At 43.7% G+C, this 27927-nt stretch overlaps 1 protein-coding gene across 1 annotated transcript; it reads right to left on the bottom strand.

The window, feature by feature from the left end:
• CMPK2 (cytidine/uridine monophosphate kinase 2) lies at positions 1-26410 on the bottom strand. Its single transcript, XM_077488740.1, has 5 exons — positions 25631-26410; positions 21757-21868; positions 12761-12962; positions 2594-2827; positions 1-423 (listed from the first exon to the last, which is right to left on the bottom strand). The coding sequence occupies exons 1-5, from the start codon at positions 26393-26395 to the stop codon at positions 303-305; spliced, it is 1434 nt and encodes a 477-aa protein (XP_077344866.1). The 5' UTR covers positions 26396-26410; the 3' UTR covers positions 1-302.
• Positions 26411-27927: the final 1517 nt, after the last annotated feature.

Genomic DNA, 27927 nt, shown 5'->3' on the forward strand with positions numbered 1-27927 from the left:
TGAGATTGCTACAGTCTCTATTTTATAGTACATAGTAAAATGCTTACCAGTTATTACAATTATTGTTTAATTTCATTTGGATCATTAAGGTTATGTGGTACATTATCTGAAAAACTGCATTTTTGTTAAGGGTACCTGTCATCTACACACATTGGAGACGGCCATATTGAAAGCCAGCATGATAAATAACAGATGAAGAACATTAGCATTGAATGCCATATTGGTATTATAGACTAGACTTCTTTAGATCTGGTGCTTAAACATCTTCATAGAATCCTGGTTTATCTGTTAGAAGGCCGTACCTAGATATCACAGTGTCTCTTTATAATGGATAATGTGTTTTTTAATACAGCTTCCCTTGAAGCACTGGCATCAATAACTACGCATTCAGGATTTTCCATTCTTCTGTATGCTTCTTCAACTCTACAAGATAATTGTTGAAAGTAAGTTGAAAAAGTCAAAATGGAAACAGTAGGGACACAGTACTCATTAATACTTGCTTAACCTGCCCATCTGAAACTGTTCCAAGCAATAAATCATGGTGCAGATCTATTTGGTATCTGCTTACCACTTGAGCCCAGTCAAACCTAAACCCTGATAAAGAGGGGAGTCTGGACCCAAAATACATTGGATTTTATATTGCTATGAACTCATTTGATCATAAAAGTTTGGAGTCTTGAACGTTTGGCTGAATGTGCGGGAAATAAAAAACGATTCCATTCAAAACGAGAAACAAAGTTTTGGCACGAGATAACTCTAATATAGAAGCACAAAAAAAGTAATAGTAGTGGGGTGGTTTAAGTGGCACGAGGCTCTTTTTGAGAGCTGTGGGTGTTCTTATTCTTTCTGGTATGTTCTTCATTTAAAATAAATTACAAATCAAAGCAGGAGAGTGGACCCACCTACAATGGTGTGCAAACGTGGGAGCTAAATGTAGAAATCTGTCTACAGAAGTCCACAAGAAATATTGGAAACTGGTTGAATATTTAAAGCTCCAGTATCAACCAACAACTGAAATATCTTTTGGGGTGGACTAACCCTTTAAAAAAAGAGCTATAATCATAGCCAGTCTCTATAAGTGCCAGCATTTAAAGTTGGACTCTAGGCAGATGTTTCCTTATGTTCACACACATGTGGTTTTTAGCATGTTTTGCAGTTTGCAGAAATGCACTACAGTCCATTTAACACGTTTTCCTATAGTACACGTTCACATCTATGCGTTTTTTAAGCCGGTGCACTTTTGGAAAAAGTCAGGGACTTTTTTTCCCAAAGTAGATTGCATTTTACGTGTATAAGACTTTAATAGAGCTGCATTAGAAACGCAAGTTTTGTGTTATGATGCATTTTTTGATGTGTTTTGCGGGTTTTTTTTCCCCACTTTAATACACTGTGTATAGATCCTTGCTAAAGAGTGAGCCAGGAAGCAGGTCGCTGCATCCTTATCAACCAATGAGACATCAGCTGTCAGCTGGCAAAAAAGAAAAAAAAATTGTGTAAAAACGACATGGGGTCCCCCCAATCCATATCAGGCCCTTTGGGTCTGGTATGGATTTGGAGGGAAACCCCATGCCCAAAAAAAAAAAAAAAGGCATGGGGTACTCCCCAAAATCAATACCAGACCCTTATTCGAGCATGCAGCCGGCAGGTCAGGAAAGGGGTGGGACGAGTGAACCTTTCCCCCCGAACCATACCAGGCCACATGCCCTCAACATAGGGGGGAGGTGCCTAGGGGCATGTTGATGGGGACAAGGGCCTCTCTCCCACAAAAAAAGGGTGCGATTGTGGGGGTGCGGGCAGGGGGCTTATCAGAATCTGGGGCCCCCCAGATTCTACCCCCCCCCATGTGAATGAGCGTATATCCCTACCCATTCACCAAAAAAGTGTAAAAGTGAATAAAGACAATAAAGAAATAGACAATAAAGTCTTTTATTAAAAATTAAAAAAACAATGCCCCCCGGTCAATCACGACACATGCCACCACCCAAAAAAATAGAAGCTCAGTTCGCAACTAATGCTCCTGCGATCTGCCTGCCCCGCCTTGTGACTTTTCTTAAATAGCTAACTGGCGGGGCCACCCGGCAATATCATCTGGTGGCACTGCCCCCCTGTGACATCATTGACCAGTGCATATCTATTTTGAGAAATGTCGCACAGCAGGGCAGGCAGACCATGGAAGCATTTGTTGCGAGTCAAGCTTCTTTTTTTTCTTTTTTTTTTCGAGTCCAGCGATGGCGGTGGGCGCTGTGATTGATGATGGATCTACATTGTTTTTTAATAAAGCACTTGTACTGTCTCTATTCACTTTTACACGTTTTTGGTGAATGGGTAGGGGTACTATGTAAAGGGGGCTTCCAGGTTCCAATAAGCCCCCTGCCCGCAGACCCCCACAACCCTGGGCAGGGGTTCAACATGTTTTTGGACATCTACAAAGATGGTTACTTGTACTTTGCACCATTAGGAGCTAAATAATCTTAAAAAAAATAAAAATAAAAAAAAGTGATACTTCTTTTTTTAGGGTTTTATATGTTCTGAAAACTCTAGCAGTCTTCTAATCTGCTATAGATGGTGTTTCATTCTTCATATATGCACTTACTTCTGACGGAACATACTATTAGCCTCAAGCTCTTTTTCTTCCTGTGTTTCCTGAAGTCCCCTCTTGCGAATACGACGGATCCGCTCATCATCACTGACAGTCAACAATATGACAAGGTCAGGTTTAAGAAGGTCTTCTGGCCATTGGTAAACAACATGGTGATGGTCTGGCAGATTCTGAATGTTACCTCCGATTTCTGTGGCTATAGCATAGGCAGCTGTGCTGTGCCAAAACCTAGAAGGATCATAAAGTTGAGCTGAGTATATAAACGCAATTTTTTTCCCCTAAAACAACAAGTTATACTTCATATACTGCAATTGAATGGCACAGCACTGTCCCTTACCTTCTCTTCTGGGGTCCCCCAGTGGTGCTTTCTACTAGTCCTCTTCTGCAAGTGACCCCATAGCAAGCTGGCTATTATCTAAGCACTTGTGCAGGTATTCTCCAGATCTGGGCTGTGTGTGTTGCTACAGGCCCCACCCTTTCTGTTCTGAGGTCCCCCTGTGGCGCTCTTTACTCCTCCCCTTCTGCAAGTGACCCCATAGCAAGCCAGCTACTATGGAGGCATCTGTGCAGTCACACTACCGAGCTGAGCTGAGTGTGTCCGTAGACATACACAACGTGACTTGGCCCCAGCTCCCTCCTCACAGGATTTAATTGACAGCTAGGAGTGTCCTGTGAGAAGAGGGAGTACTGCTGCAGACAGGCACAGCTATGGTTCGAGAGAGGGCTCAAGTAAGTGTCTAGTAACTTGGGGGGTTTACTTCCTCTTTGTCTCCCTGCAAAGGTAAAGCATAATGGGCTACTATGCATTGAATAGTAGCCCATTATGTGTCACTTACCTGACACAGGAGCCAGCGATGGCACCGCTGTCCCCTGTAGTCTGGAGCGTCCATCTTCTTCCAGGTATCGCTGCTCCGGCAACTCACAGCGTCGGAGCAGCGATGACATCACTCCCGCGCATGCGCCGCTTATGGATTATCGCCGATAGCAGCGGCATGATAGTGCGCCTGCATGCCGCTGTCTTAATCTAGGCTTACCTGTAGGTCAAAGTGGCTTGTAAGAGTTTACAACCACTTTAATATGTAAAAAAATAAAAATAAAAAATCACACAATAGATGTCTTTTGCTTCCAGCTAGCCTGATAAGTATACAGTTAAAGTGATACTAAACAGAGGAGTGTCAAGTGCCATAATTCATTCACATAAATCATATATATCAAGTCACTGTTAGGAATGGGTCGAACACTGTGAAAGTTCGGACCCAAATAACGAAACCCATTAAAGTCAATGGTACCTGAGCATCAAAATTCAAAAGTTCCCGTTTTGAAGGCTTATATGCAAGTAATTGGGCATACAATGGTTATAGGGGTCCGGGTCCTGCCCTGGGGGATATGTATCAAATAAAAAAAAAAATTGTGAAAAATTTTATTTATAAATGAGTAGTGATTTTTTGATTTTTAAAGTGAAAAAATGAAAAATTCCTTTTAATATAGTGCTTGGGCCTTTGAACGCTTGGGGGGTAACTGATGTTCATAGGACAATTCGGCAGAGGAGGGCATGGAGGTGGCGGAGGAGGAGGAAGAGGAGGGGGTAGAGCTCACAGGTCTGGCATCATCACCACCAGCTGTATGGAGATGTGGGGGCACAATAAGCTGCAGCACCGAGCCCTGTCCTGCATCCTTTTGCGTTGCAAGCAGCGTTACCCAGTGTGCTGTGAACAAAATATATCATCCCTGCCCATGCTTGTTGGACCACATGTCAGAAGTAAGGTGGATTTTACGGCTGACTGCCTTGCCCAACGATGCTAGAACATTCCCTTCCACTTGGTGGTAGAGAGATGGAACGGCCTTATGTGAAAATAGTAGCGACTGGGAACCTGCCATTGTGGTACAGTACATTGTGCGAATTCATGGAAGGAGGCAGAATCCACCAGGCTGAAAGACAGAAGTTGGAGAACCTACAGCTTTGACAAGCTTGCATTCAGATGCTGGGCATGTGGGTGGCAGGGACAGTATTTTTTTCCCGCTGCAGCAGATGGGGCAGAGAAATTTGCAGATTACAGTCTACAGCTGGTGGTGTGCTGCTGGCAGATGCGCTGCTAGGACCTGGGACACCCTGTGCTATACCATGGGCAGCACAGTGGTGTAGTGGGTAGCACTCTTGCCCATGAGTAAAAAAAGGTCGCTGGTTTGAATCCCAACCACGATACTACCTGCCTGGAGTTTGCATGTTCTCCCTGTGCCTGAATGGGTATCCTCCAGGTTCTCAAGTTTCCTCCCACACTCCAAAAGACATGCTGGTAGGTTAATTGGCTTCTGACTAAATTGGCCCTAGTATATGAATGTGAGTTAGGGACCTTAGATTGTAAGCTCCTTGAGGTAGGGACTGATGTGAATGTACAATGTATATGTAGCGCTGGCTCCTGACGAGCAGGGGCTATGTTTTTTTGAAAAGTTAATTTGCCTGAAACCACAGTTGGGTTTCAGGACTATTGCTCTAAATTTCTGGTTACAGTACCAGCCCAGCTGGGCTGCACTGGGTTCTCCTTGACTGCAGGTGTCGCTGTCACCACCGGCAAGAGTAGAAACGCAGTCTAGCAGGATGTATTAAATGCCATTGTTTCCTGGAACCAGCCCAGTGGGAGTGTTTCCTGCTGTGCATTCTGGGAGGTTCGGGGTTCCATATTTTATTTTCTGTCTGTTCGGTTCTGGTGGTCCTCCTGACCCAGCCCCATGGCCCTCCTGGCCTCGGGTGCAGAACCATGCATCCCAAGTCTCGGGGACCGGCTGGCCCAAGGCGACGCAACTGCAGGGAGACAGGCCCAAGCGAATTTCAAGGCCTACTGATCCAGGGATGCCATCTCACCTGAAGGGAGAGGCCCAGCAACTGAAGAACCCTGGGGGAGGACTCTTCAGGAGAAGGCCGTGCGCAAGGCTGGCTTCTCTGAAGGAGATCACCCTTCCGGCTGCTAGGCCTAGTGAGAGGAGGTTTATCTGGGGGTTGTTAAATGCAGTTGTGAAATGGTCTTTATCCTCTGGCTTTTCTATAAGGATTTACATTATTTTTGCAACCTAAGTACCTGAACTCACTCCTAACACTCTACCCTTTATTGAAAGACTCTGTTTCTGTTCCAAATAAATAACCCAAAAGAAGATTCAATGTCAGTTTCCACATTCTTTGGGCCATCTATCACGGGAATCCCTAGACGGAGAAGCAAACTAGAGGTAACGGTAAGCCCAATAAAACCAGCAGCTCCTTCGGGGGTTAGTGCTACATATATGTAAAGCTCTACGTAAATTGATGGTGCTATATAAGTACCTTTAATAATAATAATAATAGATAATAATACTATCATCCCTGTCAGTAGAGGCTGCTGAAAGGTAATGACTCAATATCGCACTGGCAGACTGAAGTGGGTAAGGAGGGGGACAGAATTGTTCCCCTTTTTGTGGCTTTTAGGTGCTCTTGCCAACGGGCTGAGTGGTTGGATGTCAAATGCCTTGTTAGGAATGTGGTACCCAAATGGCTGGTGTTTTTGCCATGTTTGATGTGCCTGAGACACAGTTTGCAGATAGCAACAGTGTGATCTGCTGCAGATGTGCTGAAAAAGCAGAATGTGATGGAATAGGGTGGCTGCTATCTACGCTTCCTTGATGTCGGCCTCCTTGGGGTTGTGCCACCTCACCTTCAGTTTCCTCCTTTGCTCTATCTGGCACCCAAGTCTCATCAGTGACCTCATCATCATCATCATCATCATCATCATCACCTCCATCTCCATCTCCATCTCCATCATTACCACTGGAGACAACTTGGCAATACACTGCATCCCTTGGGGAACACAAATGCCAATTTGTCTACCAGTGTTACTCCCTCTCCCTAGGCTCATGTTCCTGTCATCCTTTACCTCAGAACCAACATCTGAATTCAGTAATCACTGAGCATCATCAAGTGATGATGCAATTGGCTAACACTGTGGTTAAATAACTCCGCTGACTCCTCAATGGCTGATGCATAGTTGCCAACTGTCCTGAATTTCCCCGGAAAATTCTGGGATTCAGACCCTTTTCCTGGTTTTCGTGATTCCCGGGAAATCTTTGCTTTACCCTTTTTCGCCGCCGGCCGACGCTAGAGGACCGCGGCCAATAGAGACATTGCTCATTTTGCAGAAGACCAGAACGGCGGGTGGCTTCCAATAGAAATTGAGCTGCGGCGCTGCCCACCCCGCTGTTCATCTGACAGTCTGTGACATGTTGTGGGAAAGGCTGCGGGGCAGGGGGGTGGGCAGCCTCCTAGGCAGCTCAGTTTCTATTGGCAGGCACCCGGCCGGCTCCGCCTATTGTTCCACGCTGCCTGTTAGAGTCTCCGTTGCTGGGGGAGGAGGGCTGCTCCACTAGGGGAAACTGGATGTAAGGAGGGCTCCACTGCTGGGGACACCAGAGGTAAGGAGGGCTCCGCTGCTGGGGACACCAGATGTAAGGAGGGGGTCCGCTGCCAGGGACACAGATCTGTAAGGATGGACTCGGCTGGGGGCACCTGATGTAAGGACGGACTCTGCTGGGGGCACCTGATGTAAGGACGGACTCTGCTGGGGGCACCTGATGTAAGGACGGACTCTGCTGGGGGCACCTGATGGCATCTGGTGGCAGATGACACGCTGAGGGGTCCCACTGTTTCTGGATTATGGTGAGTTGAATGATTTCATTCTATATTACAATGTAATAATAGTAATAATGCGCTTCAATCATCCTGACACCACAACAACCATGTTGTTGGGATGATTGAAGCGCTAACATCAGGTGTTTGGAGTATCTTTATCTGCTGATTTGGAATATCTGGAATACACATTTCTATTGTGGTGTAGGATCTGGGCCTGCTGTCCTTCCATCCTTCTTTCCTTCCTTCTCTCTCCTTCCCTCCTTCTTTCTCCCTCCCTCCCTCTTTTCCCCTTTCTTTCTCCATCTCTCATTCATCTCAGATTCTAACCACACCCCCATTTGAACCACGCCCATATAAGCCACGCCAACTATTTTTCGTAAACCACTCCCATTTTTCACCATGGCATGCTTCACATGCCGCATTTGGATTTTTAGCCTGTACCACGACATAAGCACATGCCCCACCCCCTAATTATAAGACTCTGTCTACAGCCAAAAAAGTGTCCCAAATTTTTTTTACAATGTTGGCAAGTATGCTGATGTTGGGGCTATGGCAGGAATAGATGTGTACAAGGAGGCAGGTTTATCCACTCTGGCAACTGCAGGGGACTGCACACTTGTCTCTACTTGGGTGACAGAGGATGAGGAGGATGAGGAAGGTTTAGTAAGCCAGTCCACCACCTCCTCTGCATGCTGTGGCTGGATAGCATGGGCAAACTCACTAAACAGAGGAAATGATGCCCCGCCTGAGGACTGACCACCACGTCCACCTTTGCCTGTGGACACTGTGGCATGGGGGATTGTTCAGCTCAGTGGTAGATGCGTTTTCATGTAGTGAGTCCACATCAGATAGGCGTTTATCGTTAAGGGCCTGGTAGCCCACATTTATTGAATGATAAAAACGAAACAAAAGTCCACTCAGGAAATCTACGCAGGGGTTTAAACGTCATTCAGACAAGGTTTCAGCGGACAGTTTTTCGGAAATTCCGTAAAACCTTGTTCGTCAAACTGTCCGCTGAAACTGTCCGCTGAAAGCCCACACACGAGCGGACTGTCCGCCCAAACACTGTTCAGCGGACAAAGTTGGGCGAACAGTCCGCCCGTGTGTACGCGGCCTCAGGGATCTCCAAACTACAGACTCCCATCCAGAACTAGCAAAACCTTGAGAAAACTGACAGAGCAGTTTTCTCCATTAAAACTCTACTCTGTAGTCATGCAAACTCCGTTTGTGTATCTGCAGAGTTTGCAGATTGCGCTGTTCTATCCGAAGACTGTTTGTTTTGTTTAGGGAATCATTCATACTTATGAACTTCACTCTAGTATCACATTAGCAGCTGTTATAGCCCATATTCAGTGCCACCTTATGGACAATCAGTGGGATTTTTTCTGCGTTTTATTTACAATCTTTTTTGGCTGACTTCCCTGCCTTTGCCGTCTCTTGCTGGCTCGAGCCCTCGAGGAGATTGATGCCAGCCCTCCCGCAAGATTCAGCAATCCGCTGGGAGTTATTCACGTTTGTGAACAGGTTGGACTGGCACCAATCTATTCGGTGTCCGGACGTTGTTTTGTGTTCATTGTATTTTATGTTGTTTTGTGTCTCCATCTGTCTGTGCTTGTCTTGACTGACCTATTCAGGCTAGTTGGCAATTTTTATACATTAGTGATCTAGACAGTGGTTGTACTCCTTCACCCACATGTGTGTTTGTGTGTTTTTTGTACCAATTTATTTATGAATAAACAGTAATTTTTGATTAGAGATGCACAATGTGATTTGTTTTTCAGTGAGCCTCATCTTTCTTGTCCCCTTCTGTTTGGGATACTTTTTGTAACAGTAATGCATGCAGAACTATATGGCGCTAAACTGGCAGTAACGCATGAAAAACGATATGGCGTTAAACTGGCAGTAACGCACAAAACTATATGGCGTTAAACTGGCAGTAATGCACGCAGAACTATATGGCGTTAAACTGACAGTAACGCATGCAAAATTATATGGCATTAAACTAGCAGTAACGCACGCAAAACGATATGGCGTTAAACTGGCAGTAATGCATGCAAAATGATATGGTGTTAAACTAGCAGTAACGCACAAAAAACAATATGGCGTTAAACTGGCAGTAATGCACGCAGAACTATATGGTGTTGAATTGGCAGTAACGTACAAAACTATATGGCGTTAAACTGGCAGTAACACATGCAAAACTATATGGCGTTAAACTGGCAGTAACGCACGCAAAACGATATGGTGTTAAACTGGCAGTAAAGCACACAAAACTATATAGCATTAAACTGGCATTAATGCACACAGAACTATATGGCGTTAAATTGGCAGTAACACACGCAAAACGATATGGCGTTAAACCTGCAGTAACGCACGCAAAACGATATGGCGTTAAACTGGCAGTAACGCACACAGAATTAAATGGCGTTAAACTGGCAGTAACAAAATCAAATAGACAGTGTTCAACTATCGCTACACTGACACTATCTGAACTTTCCCTACTCTAGCTATAATGTCAAGATTGCTGACATGGTCTCACTGCCCCTACTCCCCATGTATGTATGAATGACATGATCTCGCTACACTACAGTGAAACTATCTCTGAGCTGTCCCTACTCTAGCTGCACACTATGCAAAGCAGAATGATAGTCCTTCTCACTACACTCACACTATCCCTAGACTGACACTAAACTAATATTCTACACTGACAACTGAAGCAAAATTGCACAGTTTAGCACACTAACTAACTGATAGCACCGAATCTCTCTCCGTGCCAAAATCACACTGAAAATGGCTGCCATTGAAAGAATACTTTTATACTGTGGGGCGGGAATGAGCCATGATTGGATAAAGTCATGATGACAGTGGCAGTGACAGTGGCAGGGGTGGCACAGTGGTATAGTGTTTAGCACTCTCACCCAGCAGTAAAAAGGGTCACTGGTTCAAATCCCAACCAGGACACTACCTGCCTGGAGTTTGCATGTTCTCCCTGTGCCTGCGTGGGTATCCTCCGTGTACTCCAGTTTCCTCCCACACTCCAAAGACATGCAGGTAGGTTAATTGGCTTCTTTCCAAAAAATTGGCCCTAGTATATGAATGGGGACCTTGGATTGCAGGCTCCTTGAGGGTAGAGACCAATGTGAGTGTGCAATGTACAGGGATAGGGGTAGTGGTCACATGATCTTTCCCTGTTCTTTGGCATCTGCAGGGAAAGATACTTGGGAGAGGCTTCTATTACTGCAGACGTATGCTCTCTACAGTGCGAGTCTGTGCCTGGCCAGCTCTGATTGGTTCTGTGCCAATCACATGACAAAAAAAAAAAACTGTTTCTGAAGAGCAATTCAAATTAGATTATAAATATCAAATAACTGTTTTACAGCTCCCTATGCATCTTTATTGAATAATGATTTATATTAAAACTAAGCTTACTTTCTAAAGAGTTATGAACTCTTGTAAGATTGAATGTCATATGGTTTACAACACCTAGCCCTGTGTTTATTTATAACCCTTTGAGGCCAAGATCCGCCTGCAGTTAGTTCCCATTGGGGTGAGCGGAAATTGGTTTTTCAAATACACGACCAATATCTGATATACTTGTAATTCCTACATTCTTGAATTATTATTTTTTTAATTCTCACTACATAACCGTTAAATGTGTTATTTTATGATTATATACTGTGAAAATAAATACCAAAATAACTGTCTTACCTACTATTGAACTGTTTATCTTGAAACTAATAACCATTTAAATTAAAAAAAAAATGTATAAAAATATAAAAAATAAAACAAAGCTTTCTGTAAGTGTAATCAATGTAATCAATCAGCATACTATATCCCGCTTCCATAGTGTTTAGCAATAGAAGGACGAGGATGGAGAGAGAAAGAGGGAGGTGAGTGTCATTTAACACACTGTATATGCCCACATGTGTTACTCTAGTAATGTGGGCTGCACAGGTAAGAAAAATTAGGAAATGAAGATCTTTGAAAGGAACTGAAACAGAGCATGCTCCATAGAGGACACCAGCTGATCTACACAATCTCAACCTGTAAGTGGGGACACAGAGGATAGGAAGGACAGCTGAAGGCAGGATCTACCAGGTATATTTCACTATACACAAAAAAGTTACTTTAGTGGCTTTGTAAGTCTGCACACTCTGTAATATAGTGTGTAAAGGGAGTTTGTCTGGGTTTAAAGACACTTTAATAGTATTTTGTTGTATCTTTTCAATAAGAGCAGAAAACTGTTGATCCTATTCCTACCAGATCTCTTCTGATCTGATCACTTCCTATGCTCTCTGCCTTTGCTCAAGGTTATTAGGTAGCATTGTTGCAAACTCTCTTTTAGGATCAGAGAACACCTTTCCAAAGTTATGAAGAAGAGGGAGGGGGGGGGCGTTCTGTAGTCTGATTTTAAGGTGACAATTCCTCTCTTCTATAGATACAATTCACTCAGTAAAGCCGCGTACACACGGGCGGACTGTCTGGCCAACTTAGTCCGCCGAAACACATTTCAGCGGACAGTCCTCTCGTGTGTGGGCTTCAGCGGACTTTTTCAGCGTGCAGTCTGGCGGACTAAGGCCGCGTACACACGGGCGGACTATCCGTCCAACTAAGTCCGTCAGACAATCCGACAGACAGTCCGTCCTACTTTCGAATGAACGGACTTGACCACACACAATGAACAGACAGTCTGCCGAAAGCTTGCGCGATGACGTGTACAGCACGTACGACGGGACTAGAAATACGATGTCCAATACACTGCAATGCAACCTTCGGCCGTGTAAATCCTTTCTGAGCATGCGCCATACTTAGTCCGTCCAACTTGCCTACTCACGAGCGGACTGTCCGCTGAAACCAAGTTTGGACGGACAATATTACGGAAATTCCGAAAGACTTAGTCCGCCAGACTGTCCGCTGAAAAAGTCCGCTGAAGCCCACACACGAGCGGATTGTCCGCTGAAACACGTTTCAGCGGACCAAGTCCGTCAGACAGTCCGCCCGTGTGTACGCGGCCTAAGTCTTTCGGAATTTCCGTAATATTGTCCGTCAGACTTTGGTTTCAGCGGACAATCCGCTCGTGAGTAGGCTAGTTGGACGGACTAAGTATGGCGCATGCTCAGAAAGGATTTACACGGCGAAAGGTTGCATTGCTGTGTATTGGACTTCCTATTTCTAGTCCCGTTGTACGTGCTGTACACGTCATCGCGCAAACGGACTGTTTTGCATCCGTGTGTGGTCAAGTCCGTTCATTCGAAAGTAGGACGGACTGTCCGTCGGATTGTCTGACGGACTTAGTTGGCCAGACAGTCTGCCCATGTGTACGCGGCTTAAGAATTTTCACCCTAGGAAACGTGTTACTGAAAGGATCACCACATGAAAATAAGGTTAAAAATAAGTGGGAAAAATCCAAAAGAAGGAGACTAAGTCAGCCATCACATCGTAGGACTGGTAAGCTGCAATTTACCAAATTTTTGTTCTTAGGTTTAGATATTTTTTAAATATTACCCAACCTGTCCACAATCACTGGAGACACTTCAGATGCTTTGGCGATGTCCACTGCTGCAACATAGTTACTTAATGCATAGTATGCTCTTTTTATGAGTGACGCCTCGTCATCAAAGCTTTTCCTCCACCGACTAATGGAATCTGGTGGTGATCTAAGTAGTGTTGCTTTCAGATGCTGTTTCAAAGATTCTGTCAAAGTGGATTTTCCTTAGAGGAAAAAAAAACATGATTATATATTTTTGATGATCAGATCAATACTTAAAATGGTTGTAAACCTCAGATATGAAATATGAACTAAGCATATCCCTTTATATTGTGTACTGTTCTTGTACTTGTGTAAGAGCACTAAGTGTCATTTCTGGCTGCTGTTCCGTTCCTCCGCTATCAGCATGAATCAATCCCTGCCTGACACCAAGAGAAAAAAGGTAACGGGATGGATCTCCAGCTGATTGACAGCCTCAGTTCTGTTCCTGTGTGCTGTGTGTGGAGGGGGGTGTGTCCCTTCCCTCCAATCAGCTCTCAGAGCTCTCCTCACTGAGCTCTGCAAAGTGTAACTTTAGCTCTCTGCCCCTTTTTTCTAACAGCTCACACAAGCTTTATACATTTTGTATTTTGAATGCCTGTAGAGAAGAGAAGACCGCAGATAAATAGGTGCAACTTATGTAGGAGGATGTGTTTCATCTCTGTTTACCACCTGAGACCAGTCACATTACTGGGTATATGTAAGGGTTTACAGTTATTTTAGGATTAAAGTTAGGCTTTGAATAACTTTAATCCTAAAATGGCCGTAAACCCTTACATATGCAGAGCATATACAGTGCATGAGGGCTTGCCATGTTTGTTTATTATACAGGTCCTTCTCAAAAAATTAGCATATTGTGATAAAGTTCATTATTTTCTGTAATGTACTGATAAACATTAGACTTTCAGATATTTTAGATTCATTACACACAACTGAAGTAGTTCAAGCCTTTTCTTGTTTTAATATTGATGATTTTGGCATACAGCTCCTGAAAACCCAAAAATCCTATCTCAAAAAATTAGCATATTTCACCCGACCAATAAAAGAAAAGTGTTTTTAATACAAAAAAAGTCAACCTTCAAATAATTATGTTCAGTTATGCACTCAATACTTGGTCGGGAATCCTTTTGCAGAAATGACTGCTTCAATGCGGCGTGGCATGGAGGCAACCAGCCTGTGGCACTGCTGAGGTGTTATGGAGGCCCAGGATGCTTCGATAGCGGCCTTAAGCTCATCCAGAGTGTTGGGTCTTGCATCTCTCAACTTTCTCTTCCCAATATCCCACAGATTCTCTATGGGGTTCAGGTCAGGAGAGTTGGCAGGCCAATTGAGCACAGTAATACCATGGTCAGTAAACCATTTACCAGTGGTATTGGCACTGTGAGCAGGTGCCAGGTCGTGCTGAAAAATGAAATCTTCATCTCCATAAAGCTTTTCAGCAGATGGAAGCATGAAGTGCTCCAAAATCTCCTGATAGCTAGCTGCATTGACCCTGCCCTTGATAAAACACAGAGGACCAACACCAGCAGCTGACATGGCACCCCAGACCATCACTGACTGTGGGTACTTGACACTGGACCTCAGGCATTTTGGCATTTCCCTCTCCCCTGTCTTCCTCCAGACTCTGGCACCTTGATTTCCGAATGACATGCAAAATTTGCTTTAATCCGAAAAAAGTACTTTGGACCACTGAGCAACAGTCCAGTGCTGCTTCTCTGTAGCCCAGGTCAGGCGCTTCTGCCGCTGTTTCTGGTTCAAAAGTGGCTTAACCTGGGGAATGCGGCACCTGTAGCCCATTTCCTGCACACGCCTGTTCACGGTGGCTCTGGATGTTTCTACTCCAGACTCAGTCCACTGCTTCCGCAGGTCCTCCAAGGTCTGGAATCGGTCCTTCTCCACAATCTTCTTCAGGGTCCGGTCACCTCTTCTCGTTGTGCAGCGTTTTCTGCCACACTTTTTCCTTCCCACAGACTTCCCACTGAGGTGCCTTGATACAGCACTCTGGGAACAGCCTATTCGTTCAGAAATTTCTTTATGTGTCTTACCCTCTTGCTTGAGGGTGTCAATGATGGCCTTCTGGACAGCAGTCAGGTCGGCAGTCTTACCCATGATTGCGGTTTTGAGTAATGAACCAGGCTGGGAGTTTTTAAAAGCCTCAGGAATCTTTTGCAGGTGTTTAGAGTTAATTAGTTGATTCAGATGATTAGGTTAATAGCTTGTTTAGAGAACCTTTTTATGATATGCTAATTTTTTGAGATAGGAATTTTAGGTTTTCATGAGCTGTATGCCAAAATCATCAATATTAAAACAAGAAAAGGCTTGAACTACTTCAGTTGTGTGTAATGAATCTAAAATATATGAAAGTCTAATGTTTATCAGTACATTACAGAAAATAATGAACTTTATCACAATATGCAAATTGTTTGAGAAGGACCTGTATATGTTTAGTTTCTTGTTTTGAAAACTCCAATTATTTTAGAGTTATGTGTAAAAACACAGCTCAAAGCCATATGGATGCAGCCATATATGGTTTAATGTACAAAGCTGACACATTTAAAAAGTGACAGTTATTTTAAAGTGGTTGTATACTCTTTTTTGTAACTTTTACCTACAGGAAAGCCTATAATAAGGCCTACCTGTAGGTAAAAAAAATATCTCCTAAACCTGTACGGTTTAGGAGATATTCCCCTCGTTATGCGCCGCTGACTGCAGCGGCGCATGCGCACGAGGGGATTCTCGGCCTGAAAATCTGGCAGTGGCCGGCGGCCGGAAAGAAATCTCCCGCGCGAATGCGCGGGAGTGACGATATCGCGGCTCCGGCCACTCACAGCGCCGGAGCCGCGATACCCGGAAGAAACGCCGAGGGAGCATGTCAGCTCCCTCGGCGTGGATCGTGCCAGATGTCGGGGCCTTGTTCTAAGGTAAGTATTTCATAATGAGCTAGTATGCAGTGCATACTAGCTCATTATGCCTTTTGCTTTGCAGGTGTTAAAAAAAAAAAAAAAAAAAAATAGCGGGTTTACTACCGCTTTAAGCTGTGTACAATGAGATTTGAAAATAACAGTCACAGGACTAAAATAGAAATACGTATTCTTGTGTTAAAGCTTTGTGAATTGAGCCTGAGGCATACTATGCAATGAAGCATCAAATTGTGGCCATGAGGTCAAAAGCACAGAAACAACCTGAAGGGGGACATAACTGTAATTTGGCTTTAGTCCTACTTAAAGTGATATTAAAGTCTTGTGTTTTTGTTTGTCTAAAAATAACAAACATAGTATACTTAGCTGCTCTATGCAGTGGTTTTACAAAGAGCAGCCCGGATCCTCCTCTTCTCAGGTCCCTCACTGGTGCTCCTGGCCCCTACCTCCTGCCGACTGCCCTCACAGCAAGCAGCTTACTATGGGGGCACCCGAGCTGAGCTCCTGCTCTGTGTGTCCATTCAGACATAGAGCTGCAGCTTGGCCCCACCGCCTCTCTCCTCATTGGCTCACTGACTTTGATTGACAGCAGCAGGAGCCAATGACGCCCGCTGTGTGTCTCAGCCAACCAGGAGAGAGTCCAGTACAGCCGAGTCAATTGTGCAACATCGCTGGATTGAGAAGGGGCTCAGGTGAGTATTAAGGGGGCTGAGGGGAGCTGCACACAGAAGATTGTTTTATCTTAATGCATAGAATGCATTAAGATAACAAACCTTCTGCCTCTAGAACCATTTTAAGGTCCTTTAGAATAAAAATATTACGTCTTTATAAGGCTAGATGTTTAATAGAATAGCTATGCAGCTGCTGGTGCTAAATCCTAAACTCCTTTACACAAATGTAAGCTCTTTTAACCCATCTACCATTTATTTATTTGCCACTTTTAACCACTTGCCGACCACGCACTGTACATCTAGTGCAACATGCGGGTCGCTCTAGATGTACAGTGCGTGGTCAGCAATTGGTCAAAAGTAGCAAATAAATAAATAACTGTACATCTAGTGCGGCAGTGCAGGCCGGTCGGCTGCATGTATATATACCTAATGCTGCTCTTTTGGGTAGGGGGCACAGCACAAGATGATCAGTGGGTGCCGAACAATGGAGGTCCGCTGGCACCCGCTGATCGACCAGGAGAAAAACAGAACAGAGCTCTACCTATGTAACTAAGACAGAACTCTGTCCTGTCATTGGGAATGTGGGGATTTCCCTGCAAATTGGGATTTTTTTTTAACCAAAAATATGTATACATATTGGTCTAACTTTATGGAGAAATTGAATTGTTTTAATTTTTTTTATTGGATATGTTTTATAGCAGAAAGTCAAAAATATATATATTTTTTTTAATTTTTCATATTTGTTTACTGCGCAAAAAATAAAAAATAAACCCGGTGGTGATCAAATACCACCAAAGGAAAAAATGACATAAATAAAATGTATGTATAGTATTGCACTCAATTGATAGTTTAACTAACGCAGTGAAAAAAATGGCCTGGTCATGAAGGGGGGGGGGGGTAAATCTTCCAGCAGTCAAGTGGTTAAGATACCCCAAAGAAAAACATAGACAACTTGGTAGGTATAACACACTATCTATCTATCTATCTATCTATCTATCTATCTATCTATCTATCTATCTATCTATCTATCTATCTATCTATCTATCTATCTATCTATCTATCTATCTATCTATCTATCTATCTATCTATCCTGAGCAGTGCTCAGCCTGACTTGGCTTTGCCCTGGGAGATGGACGGGAAGTTCCCATACCACTGTTGGAACACAGCGCTGTATACTGTGCATAGCTGATGCTAAATAAAGTTCATACAGTGCCGATAGCAGGCGCATCTATTTGTTTTTTTGGACCAGCTTTTGGATAAACTAACTTCAAACCTGGAGCTCCGCTTTAACTTAGTAGGTCACAGACAGCCAACAAAAATACTAAACATTCTCTACCCTTTCCAAAACCATAGAATGTTTTGGATAAAATTCTAAAAAAACTGAACTCTTTCCACAGGCTCCTCTCCTCTGCTAAAATTAGCTTTCACTGCACACTGTGAGCTTCTCATAGTGTGCATTATAAGCTGTAGCTGGAGTTACAGCTCACCTTTTTTATTGGCTTCAGGATGTCTGACATCATCTAGCCAATTCCTCCCCAGTCTGCCCTTGGCCCACCCATTTTACGAATTTTATATATATATATATATATATATATATATATATATATATATATATATATATATATTATATATATATATATATTATTATTATTATTATTATTATTTTATTTTTTGTTTTTTTATTTATTACAGGTACTTATATAGAGCTGTCGATTTTACACACTGTTGTACACACATTTATTATACCTTCACATGTTTACATGGCAGTTTCCTCCCACACTCTAAAGACATGCTGCTATGTTAATTGGCCCCTGTCTAAATTGGCCTAGTACTGTATGTGTATATATGAATGTGAGTTAGGGACCAGTTCTTTCAATCATGAAGGCTCAGCAGCACATGTGGGCTTACCAAAGGCATGCTGCTGTTTTTAGAAAACTATATAGAGCCCCCCCCCCCCAGCCATGATCTGCACGCTTTGCATAAAGAAACATAGAGACCCAGTGACATCACCGAATCTAAAATAAAGTATGTGAAGTAAAACTTTGTTATTGTGTTACTAAAGGAGGAAGCAATAAATCACAGAAAGAACTTCAGCTTTAAACCCTGTTTACACCAAAACGCGGTGCTAGAAACCTGCGTTCTATGCATGTTTCCAGCACCATGTTTAAAGCGCACTGCATTTGTGATCTGCAGCAGATGTCAATGCAAAGCTAACAACACCCCAAATGCAGGTCATAAGCTCAGTGCATTTGCCTGCACTGGATAGCATTTACAAAAGTACTATGCAGTACGGTTGCAGTGTGTTTTATAAAGTAGTGCATGCACTACTTATGGTGCGGTGCAGTTGTGATTTCAACCTATTCAAATGAATGGACTGAAAATGCACTGCATTCAAATCGCAGAGGAACTCACTCGTGCTCCAGTGCAATTCCTGGTGTGAACCAGCCATTAACCACTTTCAGACCGGACCATTTTGCTGGTAAATGACCAGAGGTCTTTTTACACTTTGGCACTGCGCTGCTTTAACTGGTAATTGCGCGGTCATGCAATGTTGTACCCAAACAAAATTTGCGTCCTTTTCTTCCCACAAATAGAGCTTTCTTTTGATGGTATTTGATTGCCTCTGCGATTTTTATTTTTTGCGATATAAACGTAAAAAGACCGCAAATTTTGAAAAAAAATGATATTTTCTACTTTTTGTTATTAGAAAAATCCAATAAACTCAATTTTAGTCATACATTTAGGCCAAAATGTATTCAGCCACATGTCTTTGGTAAAAAAAAAGTCAATAATTGTATATTTATTGGTTTGCGCAAAAGTTGTCACATCTACAAACTAAGGTACGTTTTCTGGAATTTACGCAGCTTTTAGTTTACGACTGCCTATCTCATTTCTTGAGGTGCTAAAATGGCAGGGCAGTACAAACCCCCCCCAAATGACCCCATTTTGGAAAGTAGACCCCCTAAGGAAATAGATAAGAGGCATGTTGAGCCCATTGAATATTTTATTTTTTTGCCTCAAGCGATTGAATAATGACAAAAAAAAAATTATTTTTTTTTTTTTACACAAAGTTGTCACTAAATGATATATTGCTCACACATGCTATGGGCGTATGTGAAATTACACCCCAAAATAAATTCTGCTGCTTCTCCTGAGTACGGGGATACCACATATGTGGGACTTTTTGGGAGCCTAGCCGCGTACGGGGCCCCGAAAACCAAGCACGGCCTTCAGGCTTTCTAAGGGCGTAAATTTTTGAGTTCACTTCTCACTACCTATTACAGTTTTGAAGGCCATAAAATGCCAAGATGGCACAAAACCCCCACAAATGACCCCATTTTAGAAAGTAGACACCCCAAGCTATTTGCTGAGAGGCATGTTGAGTTCATGAAATATTTTATATTTTGCCACAAGTTGCGGGAAAATTACAAACTTTTTTTTTTTTTTTTTTTTTTTCACAAAGTTGTCACTAAATGATATATTGCTCACACATGCCATGGGCATATGTGAAATGACACCCCAAAATAAATTCTGCTGCTTCTCCTGAGTACGGGGATACCACATATGTGGGACTTTTTGGGAGCCTAGCCGCGTACGGGGCCCCGAAAACCAAGCACCGCCTTCAGGCTTTCTAAGGGCGTAAATTTTTGAGTTCACTTCTCACTACCTATTACAGTTTTGAAGGCCATAAAATGCCAAGATGGCACAAAACCCCCACAAATGACCCCATTTTAGAAAGTAGACACCCCAAGCTATTTGCTGAGAGGCATGTTGAGTCCATGGAATATTTTATATTTTGCCACAAGTTGCGGGAAAATTACAAACTTTTTTTTTTTTTTTTTTTTTTTCACAAAGTTGTCACTAAATGATATATTGCTCACGCATGCCATGGGCATATGTGAAATGACACCCCAAAATAAATTCTGCTGCTTCTCCTGAGTACGGGGATACCACATATGTGGGACTTTTTGGGAGCCTAGCCGCGTACGGGGCCCCGAAAACCAAGCACCGCCTTCAGGCTTTCTAAGGGCGTTACAGTTTTGAAGGCCATAAAATGCCAAGATGGCACAAACCCCCCCCAAATGACCCCATTTTGGAAAGTAGACACCCCTAAATTTAGGGGTACACTAGTGAGACTAGGTAATAAATGGCGGGTGCCCTGAAACTATAAAAAAATAACTAACCAACCAGCGTCACCTGTAACAGTTATATGGTGATCACAGGTGAAAGGGTTAACTAGGGGGCAATCAGGGGGCTTTATGCGGTAGTATATGGGGGTCCCTGGCGCTATAAAAAGCTGCGGCGAACCTAAATACCTACCTGCCTAACTAGCGTCACCTGTGACACTAATACGGCGATCAGAAAAATGATCGCTTATTAGGCTGGGTTCACACTGGAGCGATGCGGAAACGCCGCGAATCCGCGGCGGGTTCCCGCATCGCATGCCTCCCGGCGGCAGTTCACACTGCCCTATGCGGACTGCTGGGAGTGTCAGTGAAATGTTACTGACACCCCCAGATCAGTTCGCATATCGCAGTGCGATCTGCAAACTCGGATCGCATGGTGTGAACACCCATGCGATCCGATTCTGCTGCGGGCCAAAAAAAGGGTCCCGTGCGAATTTGCGGCGGGTGCGGCGGGTGTGGCGGGTGCGGCGAATGGCTGAACTCGAATCGCACAGAGATCGGATGTGATTTGCACTGCAGTGCGGTGCGAATCACATTCGTTCTCATAAACCGCTGCAATGTGAACCCAGCCTTAGTGACACTGGCGACGGGGGGTGATCACGGGGTTAAACCTTTATTGGGGGGGTTAGGGGGGTACATTAGAACTAAAGGGGGCTAACTCTAACTGCCCTAACAGTTATTACAGTCACAAATGACACCAATGCAAAAAAAAATAAAAAAAAATGACATTGGTGTCACTGTGACTGGGGGGCAGGGGTAATTGGGGGGGTGTGAGTGTGCCTGGCATGTTCTACTGTGTGTGTAGAGTGTTGGTGCAACTCACCGATCCGCTCTCCTCCGTGTCGGAACGAAAAATACCGACACGGAGGAGAGAATACATCACTTCCTCTCCTGTGTTTACATTACAGGAGAGGAAGTGATGTCACGGGGGATTTCCATTCGTCGAGAGCGATCGCGAGGGGGTGGCCATGAATGAATGGCCGCCCCCTCATCCCGGATCGCTCTCGAAGGAATGCCGACCGCCGCAGGCACCGGGGGGGGGCCCGATCGGGCCCCCCACCCGCGGGCAGGCAGGGACTTATATATACGCCCATATGCCTGCCCGTGCCATTCTGCCGACGTATATCGTCGTGCGGCGGTTGGCAAGTGGTTAAACAATACATAGTTACACTTTCTGTTTTATGTACTCCCATTGTGTCATACCTGTAGCATCAAGCCCTTCTATTACAATGACAGGATGGGATCCTTTTTCTGGAATGGTACCAAAATCCATACATTTTAAAAGTTTTTCCGCTTCAGGGATCACTTTGGCGCTCTACAAAGAAAAAAAAACATATTTGTTAATGTTTTTCTACTTTTTTATTTATTTATATGAAGTGGATGTCACGGAACGGCTTCCCGCACTTAGCTGAGTGCTTCCGTCAGTACACTGCTTCCTCCGTTCTGGACCTTCAGATATCAGATATTACAGCCACATATTGTAACCAAGAACCAGTCGAGACTAACTCAGTTGCTAACTGGAACATGGAATGTTTTATTGGACAAGGATATAGGCTTTTTATACACTTGAAAAGTATGTTAGTCCCCCACAGACCCAATAACCCAAATATTTACCCAAAACATCACCCAATGGGTTAGATAACGAGGTAAGGGCTGACTCATGGCTACTCCCCCTTCCTCTAGCAACTACTAGCTGACAATGATATAATTAACATACTAATTAATGCAGCACTTAAACCAGCCCAGGTGAACAGACTGCCCGGCAACAAGGGTAAAGCAGAGTACATTATACATTATCCTAAGTATAATCACAGAACACCTTATTAAACAGACAATAGCAGGAGACCCCAGTAGCAGACTGATCATTGGAGAGATCAGTGTGGCCAGTTCTTTCCAGGAACATGTATAGTTAAGAATCAAACAAACCAGTAATAGTCTTCTTTATATATTTCCTGGAAGATATTGTGGATAAATATTACTGTCCCGTCTGAAGTATTCCAAACCACATTCTCAGTGTCCATTAAGTGGTGGTCCATCATTAGAGATCTATGTGCTCTCTCCCTGGGCTATAGTCAGTGGGTAAGAGGCTTGCTCTCAGTCCTCTCCAAAAGCACCTACTTAGGTTAGGTCTGTCAATGTGGTTCTAAAGGCAAAACATTTTTCTTTTACCTTACTGAATTCGCTCTATTGAAGTAAAAAAAAAAAAAACTTCCATTAGCAGCCCCCCCAAAAAACAATTACCTGAGTCCATTCTTAATCCAACACTGTCCTGTCTACAGCAGCTCTTCTCTCCTCTGTCACAGGCTTGATTGAAAACAGTGGGAGCCATTGGCTCACTCATACCCTGTGAGAAGGGAGTGAGGAGGGCTGAGCTGTGCTGCGTGTGTCTATAGATGCACACAGCCTGGCACGGTAACCCCCCACCCCTCACACATATGCCCCCAAAGTATATGCTATGGACACAGACACAGAAGAGCAGAAGCCAGGAGCTCCGGTGGGGGACCCAAGAAGAGGAGGTTCGGGGCCACTCTGTGCAATACCATTGCACACAGCAAGTGGGCAGGTAAGTATAACATGTTTGTTATTCTAATTTAGAAAAAAAACTAAAGACTTTACAATCACTGTATTATATAGGAACAGTAAAACATATTTACCTTATATCTCTATTAATGTGGTTCTAAAGCCTAAAGGTTTTTTTTTTATCTTAATGCATTTATTGCATTAAGGTAAAAAAAAAAGCTTCTATAATCAGCCCTCCTAAATACTCCCCTGAGACAGATCTCGGTCCAACGCTGTGCCCAGAGCAGCAGTGCTGCTCTCTCTACTCGCTGTCTCAGAGACAGAATGGCTCCTGCCGCCAAATCCAGTGAGGAGGAAGCAGGGGGCGGAGCATAGCCACGCTATGTAAGTTTATAGACACACACAGCCCCGCTTGGGGGAGTGAGCCTGCAACGTCTGTGCCCATAGAAAGCATCTTGCTATGGGGGCTGACAGAGAAGAGGAGGAGCAGACAGCATCAAAGAGGAACCCCAGAAGAGAAGGTTTTGCACAGAGCAGACAAGTATAACATGTTTGTTACTTACAAAAAAAAAATTGCCTTTAGTGATGCTTCAAGTTCTCCACCTTGATACAGTATGTCAACTCCCATCATCCCACAATATCTTCTTTTTTTTTTACCAAGTAAGAGGGATGCCATTATTACACTGACGAACTGCCAAAATATAGTTTAAAGCTGAAGTTTGGATTGCATTAGATTGAATTGTTCGGATTTGGTAAATCTGAAAATCGTACAGTCAGATTGTAACGTGTATGGCTAGCTTAAAGTGATTGTAAACCTTCAGACATGAAATATGAACAAAGCATATCCCTCTATAGTGTGTACTTGCCACAAATACGAGTACTAAATTCTGATTTTTTTCCTTCAGATTTACCAAAACCATGTAGTGTAAGGGCTTTGTCTGATTGCATACAAATTTAAACTCCTAAGATTTGACCTCATATTATATGGTTTTAGTAAATCTGAAGGAAAAAATCAGCAGACAATCTGATAGTGTGTATGGGGCTTAAGTGTGATTTCTGTCTGCTGCTTTATTCCTCTGCTATCTGCAAGAGTCCCTTCTGACAAGTTTTCCTGACGCCAAGAGAAAAAAGGTGTCAGGGGAGGGACCTCCAGCAGATTGACAGTCTCAGCTCTGTTCCTGTATGCTGTATGAAGGGGGGTGTGTCCCTTCTATCCAATCAGCTCTCAGCTCTCCTCACTGAGCTCTGCAGTGTGTAACTTCAACTCTCTACCTCTTTTTTTTTTTTGACAGCTCAGACAAGCTTTATAAATTCTGGGCTTTGAATGATGTAGAGAAGAGAAGCTGCTAATAAACAGGTACAACTTATGTAGAATGATTTGTTTCATCTCTGCTTATCACCTGAGGCCAGTCACTTCACTGGGTAAATGTGAGGGTTTACAACCACTTTAAGGCTTCATTCAAAACAAAACATCCTGTGAATGTGCAAAAAGCATGTTGTGCTTGTAGTGTAATTTATTGTTAATGGCACCCAAAATAAAAATGTACAAAAATGCGCTGTTAAACACTGTACAAATTTCAATGCTCAAAAAGGTACATGAGCTCCCTTGTGCATCAGATGAATTGGCTGCCCTATGTGTTCAGTGCAGAACAAAGCATGAAAAAACACACAATCGAGTCACGTTTTTACATGAGTAGAGGAGAGCCAGGGATGCCACTAGGACCACCAGGGATGTCACCATCAGCTATGCCACCCTAGACCACCAGGGATGCCATTCAGTGCCCACAATGGGCATCACTGATTGGAAGGCATTATTGTTTGGTATTGATTGGCATCCATCCATACAATTAATTCATGTACATCAGTGCCACCTATCAGTGCCCATCCATGCCCATCCGTGCCACCTATCAGTGCCCATCTGTGCCTCCTTTCAGTGCCCATCAGTGTCACCTATGTGTACCCTTCAGTGCTGCATATCAGTCCCACCTATCAGTGCCCATCAGTGCCACCTATTACTGCCCATCATCAGTGTCACCTCATTGGTGCCACCTCATCAGTGCCGCCTTATCAGTGCCCATCAGTGCAGCCCATCAGTGCCCATCAGTGAAGGAGAAAACATAGTTATTTACAAAGTTTTGTAACAGAAACAAAAAAACATTTTTTTTTCAACATTTTTGGTCTTTTTTTTTTTATTTGTTTAGCAGAAAATAAAAATCCCAGAGGTGATCAAATACCATCAAAAGAAAGCTCTATTTGTGGGAACAAAACTATAACAATTTAGTTTGGGTACAGTGTTGCATGACTGCGCAATTGTCATTCAAAGTGCAACAGCGCTGAAAGCTGAAAATTGGTCTGGGCAGGAAGGTGTATAAGTGCCCAGCCCAGTATTGAAGTGGTTAAAAACCCAACTCAGGTAGTGTGTGTATAGAAATATGTGAGTGCCAGCATGAATCTGATTGTGTGTGATACTAAATCATGTCTTCTCTGCACCCCCTATGCAATGGCAGTCCACAGAGACAATAAAATAACATGGGATACCTTATATTGTAGATCTCACCTCATGCAGCACAGACAGTACATCTTGCAGGGAGGAATACACAGCAGAACCTCTGAGAATTTCCACAAATGGAGATGGCATTGGACCATTCACTGCCACTACCTCTGACCTGTCCATCTCCTTCACTTGTCCATTGACTTCCCAGCGGCTCTGCCAGACCCGGCCCTCTTCTCTGGTATAGGTGCACAGCTGGATGTCCTGCTGGTTCTCCCTGAGAAGACCCTCCAATTTATTCTGTAGTTCACAGTGATGCTGTGGATCCAGAATTAGGAACCCTCTCTGCAGAGACCCATGAAAGTTATCAGGAATATACGAAAGGAGTTTTACAACCTGAATCCCAGGCACCATGGCAGTCAGTTCTTTTCCCATTGACTTCTGTAGCCTTGCTGCTTGCACCCATTGGCTGGTAGTTACACACAATGAATGAGCATACCCCCCTTGTGCTAGAAATGGCCAGACATTGGATGCCCCAGAGGACACCGGGCTTACATTGTCCTTCAAAGTGAAATAGAAGGGAGCCTTACAGGCAGATTCCACAGCATACATTTGGGATTTTACTCTGTGCTGACTGGCAGCACTGGCCATCCTTGTGCAGGTTCTCAGCATAGACCTGGTGTGTAGATAGAGCTGGAGGCAGAGAATGGGAAAGGCTTTACAGCCTGCCATCATTCTGGGGAAATGGAAACAGCAGCAGCTTGTTATGGTATTACTGCGGAGAATAGAAAGTGAAACCAGGAGCTCAGAGGAGAATAGAAACTTAACCATATCGCAGCCTGTTTACAGTTTCTGTTTCCTAGGGAGGTCACGGAGAAGGAATGCATGTCATCAGGAGGAAACACACATGATACAGCCCAGCCCTGTGCCTAGCAACAAACTGTTTACGTGGGCAGTTTTCATATGCGTACTTATGTAACTATATAGAAAACAAGGCAGTGTTTAAAGCAGCATTAGCAACTTCCTACCCAGGCCAATTCTGACATTTCTCTCCTACATGTAAATATCATAATTTTTTTGCTAGGAAATTACATAGAACCCCCAAATATTATATATGCTTTTTTTAGCAAAGACCCTAGAGAATACAATGGGGGTCGTTGAAACTTTTTATCTAGCACGGTATTTGCGCAGCCAATTTTGTTAACGCGTTTTTTTTGGAAAAAAAAGTTTTGTTCTTTAAAAAAAAAACAGTAAAGTTAACCCAAATTTTGCATAATGTGAAAGATGAAGTTACGCCAAGTAAATAGATACCTAACATGTCACACTTCAAAATTGCGCACGCTTGTGGAATTGTGCCAAACTTCAGTACTTAAAAATTCCCATAGGCGACACTTTACATTTTTTTTTTTACTGGTTACATGTTTCGAGTTACAGAGGAGATCTAGTGCTAAAATTATTGCTCTCGCTCTAACATTTGCGGCGATACCTCACATGTGTGGTTTGAACACTGTTTTCATATGTGGGCGGTACTTCCATAAGCGTTCGCATCTGCGTGCGAGCACACGGTGACAGGGGCACTTAAAAAAAAAATGTATTGTTAATTTTACTTTTTTTTTTTTTTAGTTTGACACTTTAAAAACTTTTTTAAAAAAATTGATCACCTTTATTCCTATTACAAGGAATGTAAACATCCCTTTTAATAGGAATATGGCACGATTAGTCCTCTTTACAGTGATATGTGGGGTCAATAAGCCCCCACATCTCAACCCCGAGGCAGCCTCGTTGTTTGAATGCAGAGGCCGGACGTGACGTCATAAGATCGCGCTTGGCCTCCGAATGATCTTAGAGACTCCGGCAACCATCTAATCCTCTGGAAATCTCGATGTAAACATCCCGGGCCGGCGGATCCTGTCTCTGTCTCACTGATGGAAGCGGTAAGTCGGTAGAAGCACCGCAGGGCACCGAGGGGGGGGGGCCTCCCCTCTCGCTGCTTGTAAGAACGATCAAGCGGCACCATTCCCTACACCATTCTTATGGTGTAGTGAATCGCTGGCTGAAAAAGCTGAAAAAGCCGATATCTGAATGATGCCTGTAGCTGCAGGCATCATTTAGATATACCTGCTCAAAGTCAAGGACGCCCTGTGACGGCCGGCGGGCGGGAAGTGGTTAAACCCAAAACTTAAAATGTAATATATTGCAGCTTATCAATCACTAGATGTGGTGGCTGCATTCGTTTTCACCTGGTAATCTGACCAGTAACACACCTCCTGTATGAGAGCGCCCTCACTCTGGATGAAGGAGCACAGGGGGCAGCAGCATTGTCAGCCTGAGGGTGAGGGGAGTGTTAGATGGATTAGCGTATT

Source organism: Lithobates pipiens, unplaced genomic scaffold, assembly GCF_037356315.1.
Source record: "Lithobates pipiens isolate NorthernLeopardFrog02 unplaced genomic scaffold, aLitPip1_a1.2 Scaffold_18, whole genome shotgun sequence".
In the NCBI taxonomy this organism is placed as follows: Eukaryota; Metazoa; Chordata; class Amphibia; order Anura; family Ranidae; genus Lithobates; species Lithobates pipiens.